The sequence below is a fragment of the Pyxicephalus adspersus genome, chromosome 10, assembly GCF_032062135.1.
Source record: "Pyxicephalus adspersus chromosome 10, UCB_Pads_2.0, whole genome shotgun sequence".
NCBI lineage: Eukaryota > Metazoa > Chordata > Amphibia > Anura > Pyxicephalidae > Pyxicephalus > Pyxicephalus adspersus.
Genome location: NC_092867.1, coordinates 1,469,627 through 1,477,813, shown reverse-complemented (window position 1 = coordinate 1,477,813; position 8,187 = coordinate 1,469,627). Strand labels below are relative to the sequence as shown.

General features: G+C 41.6%; 1 protein-coding gene across 1 annotated transcript in view; it reads right to left on the bottom strand.

Annotated features, from left to right (window-relative positions):
* Positions 1 to 6: 6 nt before the first annotated feature.
* CFAP58 (cilia and flagella associated protein 58) overlaps positions 7 to 8,187 on the bottom strand; it is a gene marked incomplete at its 5' end in the record, with an annotated part of 49,995 nt that continues 41,814 nt past the window's right edge. The window contains 3 exon segments of the mRNA XM_072424303.1: positions 7 to 3,427; positions 5,818 to 5,951; positions 7,413 to 7,532. Of these exon segments, the coding sequence (XP_072280404.1) occupies positions 3,307 to 3,427; positions 5,818 to 5,951; positions 7,413 to 7,532 (375 nt within the window).

The window sequence follows — 8,187 nt, the reverse complement described above, 5'->3', positions numbered from 1 at the left end:
GAACTACTACGAGCCAGACTGTACATAACAGCTGTTTTTTAATATTGTGGAGGTCTCAGCAGAGTGTCCTCGTTCCATAGAACAGAACAGGCTGCACCCCGTCTGTGCAGCGCCCAATTATTGCTAGGTTGCCCCAAACCTACACACCCCTTCTATTGTGTGATACTTCCCCCACCTCCTAGATTGTAAACTTTTCAGGGCACGGTCCTCTCCTCCTCCTGTGTCACTGTCTGTATCTGTTGGTCATTAGAAACTCCTCTGTATTGTACAGCACTGCGTGATATGTTTGCGCTATATAAATCCTGTTTATTATTCATAATAACTATCACCAATAATAATTGCATGCCCAAAGCTTAGGGGCAAACAGGACCAAAAGCTCACTATGACTTTTAATCACTGTCTCAGTCTTCGGGCCCCTCTCTGATTTACAGACTCATTTATAATGCTGACAATCAGCATGGATGCCAGCAAAGTGCAGAAATAAGCCCAGTACTGGCATCATCCTGTTTATATAAATAGGGGTTTATATAAAAATGGGGTCATCTTTTATAATTCTTGCAATCAGATCTGATAAAACAGAATGAAGAAGTAGCGATTTCTTACCAGATCACCACTTTATAAACAGGCCTCCTAGTGTTTGCCCATGCTGGGGGCAGGTGGAGCATTACTGTGTGGTCGGCCATATATGGCTGCAATGGCTTTCCCAACAGCTAGCGTTAGGTAAGCATTTGCACCCTGGGCTAACTAGGGTCAATTATCCATGTGGATGGCTGCACAGTAAGGCTACAGACACACGTCAGATGATTCTCATCTGATTATCACTTCAGGGCTGATATTACACAAGAGTCTGGCATATGTACAGCGCTCGTCCGCCGCCATTTATGGATGCCGCTTGCTCATTGTCCCCCTCCCCTTTCCATAGAGCAGAACAGCCCTGCATGTACAGCGCTCATTTATTCATCTTTCACTTTTTTGTCTTTGGAAAGGATCGTGAAAGGTCATTTCCAACGACAAAAATCTACCGTGTGTACGCAGCGTAATGCACCACGACTGCAGTATGAGCAAACAGTTTGGCTGCCTGACATTCGGTGTCATGATGGCTAAGCTCCACCAGCTCCCATCTTCCTTTCCAATGTGAGGGCCTTTACTGGCTACTAAGGCAGCCATATTGGACAATGCAATGCCTGGTGCTAGAGCTTAGCCATAAAGACCGATCAGGAATCAGTATCAAAGTATTGATACAGAACAGAAAGGAGTACAAAAGAACCTGCTTTTGGATAATAAACATAACCAGCCAGGTCTTCTCTACAACAACTTTTTAGGTGAGGTTCACATGGTGCGATAAAACTCATCCCGACATATTTTTCCCGCCTACGGTAGCAGCCAGTGGGACTGTCATGTTTCAATGAAATTGCAGAGGAGCACAGGCGTTTATCTCCGGAAATGTTTGCTGCTCATTTGAAGCTGACACTCTATATCCACAATGGCTCTGAGCGCTTTATGTTTATCTGTCTGAACAGAACAGGTCTGGCCTGACAATGAAGCTTAGGTGGCGGTTTATATTCCCACAGACCTTGTAGACGGCAGACATAATATGACACATTTTATGCCACTGCTTACACTCGCTCTTCAGTACAAAGAATCATCACTTGGCTTTACAGCCGTTACACCACTCGGTCTGGGCTCCTCATAGAAGGATGATACAGAAAACTTGCTTTTGGAAATTCTCTTTTGCTTGTAATGCATGCACCGGACATAGATAAGGCTGTGCTGTCTGCTTATACTACAAGCCATCGCAACAATGGACCACCATTGCATCTCACCACAGCAGCAATGTCCATTATATGGTGACACGCTCCACCACACATGCTGCAATATGAGGCTCAATATACTGATGTACAGACATGAGAGTAGTATATGGCAAAAATAATGTGAACACTTCCAATGACTGGGCTAAAATAAAATGAAGATTACTGTGCAACAAAATGCAAAGACAACCATGTGCTTCCAACCTTGTGGTTAAAGTTAAAGGAAAGAATCAGTGGCCTACCTGCAGAGGTCCAATGCCACTACTAATTGAGACATAGAGCTTTCCTATCAGCAGACAAATGGGGAAAGCTATAAATGACACAACAGGGGCCATGCCAAACCCTTGTAAAGAGATCACAGCTTCAACATGGAAAGGAAAGATCCTTCTGCAGCATGCAGGTGGGGGACAGGCTTCTTCTCCCCAGGCTGTAGGTGTTTTCTAAATAAAAGTTTCAAAAGACGTTCAATATCACAAAAATGCAGCACATTTCACAATGCAGAATCATTACCAGATCAGCCATATTATACAACTAAAGAGAATTCTTCATTGCCACTTGTGCCAGACTGCAAAAAGGCAGATCAACGGCTGGCATGGAACTACGAGTCCCAGCATGTCAATCTCCTGGCTGTCTTTTGTAATCCAAGGCTGGAAAATGTTTCATTATAGCTTTTGGATCTCTGATCCAAAAACAAAAGCGTTTTGCCATTTTGGGGTAGGACATATTTAAAACCCACGTCTGTCTTTTTTCTGGAAGTAAGAGGAAATTTCTTCAGTATGAGATAACCCTCTTTTCCATCAATGCATCAAGAGTTGCCATTGGAATATTTTCCCTCGCCTCCAGTTGGTGACAGGATGGTAGATTTTCTATCATTTTTACACCCAGTGATAATGATCACCAGGACACATAGAGAGGTGGAATACACCTGACAAATATTAATAAAAATATGACTGATTGTGGATACCTATGACACCTACATGAGCCAGGTAGACATCCAATTCTAGAAGCAAGGATTTGCCCCCACCCAGTTTCTGCAACCATAATGGCCTCCACTTTTCTGGGAAGGTTTACCACAAGAATTTGGAGTTTATGGGAATCGGTGCCCATTCAGACAAAACAGAATTTGTGGGATGGGGTGCGAATAAAGAGACCTGGGACACAATTATCATTCTAATTCATCCCTGTAGGGCTGAGGTCAGGGTTCTGTGTTCGAAACATAAAAAAAGTGTTGACCCCATGTCTTTATGGAGGGGGCTTTGTACCCCGGGGCACAGTCATGGAGGAACAGAAAATGGTCTTCACCAAACTGTGACCACAAGGCTGGAAGAGCACAACTATTTATACACCTGTTTTAAAAAATGGGATGTCCATGTTGTTGATGGTCACATCTATTGGCTGTATGTTTGGCAATTGAAGCAATTTTATATGAAATTACCAGACTGAACATATTTATTACAATAGCTCACAGATACAAAGTAAATGAACAGAAGATGGTGGTTCAGGCTGAAATTTTGGGGATGTGGCTGAGCGGGAATCCGCCTCCTGTGAAACGGGGAACATCCGTTCTTTGCTGCTGCAGATATTGTGCGTCGGAGTCTTCCATACTTTTCTCCTTCTCCCTGAACAGAAAAAAGATAATTAATAAACAAGTCATGTAAACCAAAAACTAAGAATGCTCTGAGATTTCCAAGATTTCCTCATCTCTTCATGCCCAGTGTGACGAAACTCATTTCCCCGCCAGTCGTGTAAAGTATAGGGGTGTAAGGAGACATGAGATGCCAGCTATGAAATGAGAGAAGGAGAAGTGGGGGGCTACATATCTGTACCAGTTGTCTATTCATGATAAATGGTGTCAAAAAGGGCTAGCCAGTATTGTGCTAGGAAGATAATGCTCCATCCACAGACACTAATCTGACCTTCATTGCAGGTCTCTCTTTTTGCTCATGGACAAGTGCAGCCACGCAAATAAATGGCATTGCACTGAACTTTATGCAAACGTGCAGCTCTAACAGCTTCTCTGTTTGGCAGCTTGTTGCATCCCCAGCCTCCCTTTACTCATATGCACTCTGTCCATTTCTGCATCCCCGGCACACTGTGCACAGCTGGAGGGGAATAGAAAGTATGTCCTCCAGCTAATGAGAAAACTAGTTCCTGGTCATGATCTGCTCCTAATATTGGATGCTAGACTTCATTAAGCCTCCCTAGTTGGATGATCTGGGTTCTCAGTGCTTTATTCACTATTCAGTGTTCTCTCCATTCTACTATTCTGGATTTTGACCTCAGCTTAACCTTGACCAGGACTTTGCCTGTGATTGCCACCTGCCCTGACCTCAGCCTGTTCTTCTAACCATTCCTACACTGAAGTGATCTGATCCCTGTAACCCCTGATGGGCCACAACCTGGTGATCTCCTAGAAGCAAAGTGGTCCGTGCCCAGTAGGGTTACTAGCCCATCACTCCTTGCAGGGTGTTCTGGAGCCACTTAGACCTTGCTTCACACATAATTCATATCACTTGCTGAGCCTAGAATTGATAACTGAAAGGCACATATGATCATATGATGACCAATAATGTGTAAGGAGCAATCTACTTTATTTTATTTTGGCAATGAAGCCCCAAATTTGCATGCAACCACTTTGCCATAGCTGATATAGTAATCATATGACTCTGGACCTGAAATATCATTGACAGCTTTCAGGTGGTGAAGGGGTCCCTCTGAGGTATTCCTTACAAAGTTTTTAAATGGAAAGAATTCATTAAAATATGTGAGAGGGCATCAGGCGATAAATTTGTGCTTTGGCTGCTCTGCCATTTCCTCCTTAAAAAACGGGGTACTGATTTTCTGCAGCCTATCATTTTTAAACAATATTCCCTCTTGTACTGACATTTTTCTTTAAAATGTATGATTTGTTTTTAAGATGACATAATGAAACATAAATTATAAAAGACGGAGAGATGCCTGAGATTGTAAAATCACTTATCACCAGCTTGGTACGGCATGCCAAACCCATTGTGGCATAAATGTCTTCTGCATTGTGTTAAATTAAATCACATTACCTCGCAGCCACTCCACCCCCTTGCAGCCACATAATGCTCTTGCACCATTATCAATATGCTTCTTAGGTTCATTAATCTCTGCTAATTACACATTCAAAGTTTCTTGTAAGCAGATGCTCCACTTCTGTTGTGGCAGCAAAAATTGACTTATTTAACATGGATTTAACATGGAATTTTTAAGTGTTTTGTTAGTAGAAAATAGATTTGATCTTTACTAATTTATTTCTATGTGCAAAACTTCTGCTGAAAAAAAATGTGATATTGATGAATATTAGAAGTTCCCCCAATATCACGTTTACAAGCAATTTGATTTTTGCAAGTCATTTTAAAATCAAAAGCAATGCTTGCTTGAAGTCACAAGTGGACAGAGGTCTACCTGGAACTACAGTAAAGTGGATATCTGCCCAACCTTTAAGAGGAAGTAAACTCAAAACTCACCCAAAACAAAAAAAATTTGTCACTTACCTTCAGTCCCGCAGAGCAGTATATATATATATATATATATATATATAAAACCATAGAGGTCAATTATGATGATAAGCCAAAAAACCAAAGTGTTAGGAGAACTTACACACATTGGGCATGATTTATCAAAGCTCTCCAAGACCAGAGATCACCATCATGGAAAGATCTGGGTGATCCAGCTAACCTGGAATGGGCTTGGTCTGGGAGTGAATATATTTGCCGAATAATAGCAAATGAAATCCATTCCAGGTTTGCTGAGCAGCCAGCTTCTCCCATGATAGTTTATCTTCCCCAGCCTCGGTGAGGTTTAATAAATCAGGCCCAAAGCCTTAAAAAAATTCTCTCACCTCTTCATCAGGGTTAAAAGTATATAAAGGTTATAGGCAATACACAATGCCCATGCACACAACTTTAATGAATCGTGGGAAATGTAGTCCTTGGTGAACAGACTGTTACCATAATTGAACCAATACATAGAACACCATTACCTGGCTTTTTGCTCTTTACGTTTCTGTGCAAGAAATTTCTTCTTGACGGTTTGCAGCTCATTGGCCAGTCTCTCTATCTCGTACTTGTATTCCTGGTTTTGAGATTCGTACATGTTCAGTTCTGAAGAAAGACCCTAAAAACAAGAAAAAGGCCGATGTGTCCATGAATGGGAGCAACGCTACATGAAGGACACTTAGCACAGACTCCTTAAAGATGCAATTTTTGGAGTAAAGAGGCCTCACATTAGGAAACATTATTTACAAACCTTGACAGGTTTCAAATACATTACTAGGCTGCATGTATGTGGACACCTGAGCAGCAGGTGGATAGAGCAAAATGGCGCCCAAGGCATAGCAGTAGCTCTGCTTCCTGATCTTTTCAATTCACATCAATAAAAGATTGCAAAAGGCACATAAAAGCCTTCCTATCGGAATCGTCTATACTAATATGATCCCATAAGACACCATAAGTCCATCCTCTAGGAAGGGTACTCAGCTCTAACCATTTGTGCTATTGCTATGACCCCTGGACATTCACCAGGCCCTAGGATCCAGTTGCCATGTGGATGAATCTGCTGTTTATAAGATGTTGGAAATCCCATTCTGAAACCATGATCATTAATATGGAGTTGCTCCCCCTCCCTGTACACCTTTCACTCTTCTGAAGACGATTTTGAAAAATATCTGTGGGAATTGATGCCAATTTAGCTTAAATTTTAAAGGTCAGGTATTGATGTTGGGCGAGAAGACCTCCCTCAAAATTGGGAATTCCAATGCAATCCAAAGATGTAGGGTTGCGGTCAGTGCAGGACAGAGGCTGCTGAGGCTTTGTAAGCTAATGATTGTCTATGAAGATTGCATTCCTGCACCTGATTTTAGATTTAGATATCCATAAAGCTCACATAGGTGCATAAAGCTTGGGCCATATATTGTAATTATATATTGAGTAACTAATACCATTTGACATAGATAGATGTCTTCAGGAAGACCCATAAGGACTTGAGAACTGAGAAAACCCAAACTCAGCAAATTCAGTCATCTTTTTTTTACCTTACATAAAGGGTAGACAACCCTTGTTTAAAACATACATTATGTATCCCAGGAGGCTTCTGGCTGCTCCTTCTGCACATGCCAAAGATCGTACATATTTCTCCAATGGGGCAAATAAAATGCTGATCTCACGCATGCGCAGTGTGCGATCAGGTGACGTAGGAAAAAGGTGGAAGAGGCTAAAAAATATGGCAGCGCCCGGCGCGGATGAAGGAGGATACCTGGACGAAGCAGGACCCCATCCAGAAAACCTCAAGAGGGATTGACGGATCTCAAAATCTAAAGGTGAATGTTTTTATTTTTCAGTTTACTTCTGCTTTAAGCACACCCTTGGGGTCCACAAAGGCAAAACAACAGCCTTAAATCTCCTTCCCCCCTTTCCTTTGTATTTAATAAAATTAAGAAATCTTGGGGCCTCTAAGGACCACAGGGCGGCTGCTTTACAACTGCAAAAATGTAAAATGTATGGTCTTGCTTTATTTTGTCAATTTGTTGCAGCCCTATATCTAAGGGACTGTTACACTCACATTGTGTTAGATCCTTACCTTAAGTTGTTTTGTCTTTTCCCGTAATGTCTGCTGATAGATTTGAAGTTGTTCTGCAGCTTCTGGTCCTGGTTGCCGTGCCAAAATGAGCTTCAGCTCCACGTACAGCTTTTCTTTTTCCTAGAAGACAAAAGGAATAATTATCACTTTGCTGTTAAATAAAAAATGTGCAGAGAAAGCAGAAAATTAGAGTTGAGCAAGTCTGACCAAATGTTAGCTACCACTAGTTATGAGTAGAATAGAACAATTCAGATAGAACGCTCAAGACTTGACAGGTCCCATACACATACCCAGACACCAACACTTTATATGTGCATAGGAGTGATGTAAATTGGAATTCTATTGTAGCCCTGACTTTGTAAGGTTCTTGAAGTGCACTGGTTTGGTTTCTTTTCTAAAACTGGTTGACTTACAAGGTCTTTCCATGAAATAATGAGATGTTTCTATCTCTTTCACCAAGCAGTGAGATGATTCTGATCTCTTGACAGGAATATGTAAACTTTGCAAAACACGCAGGACTAACGCCGGCATTCTCTGCCATTTAGTTTGTTGTCAGTCACTGTTTAATGTTGTTGTGTTTCCCCTCATGTGCTGAAATCATGAGTAGTACAAAAGTTGATAAATGCATTCATTTGAGATTTTTAGTAAAATTTCACACCAGAACAAAAAGAGAGCTGCAAGGAAATTTGTGAATTCTGCAGTAACTTGATAGAGCCGAAACTTTTCCATAAAGTCATCACTTCGTGCCAAAACCCGGATCTTCCAGTATGGTCCT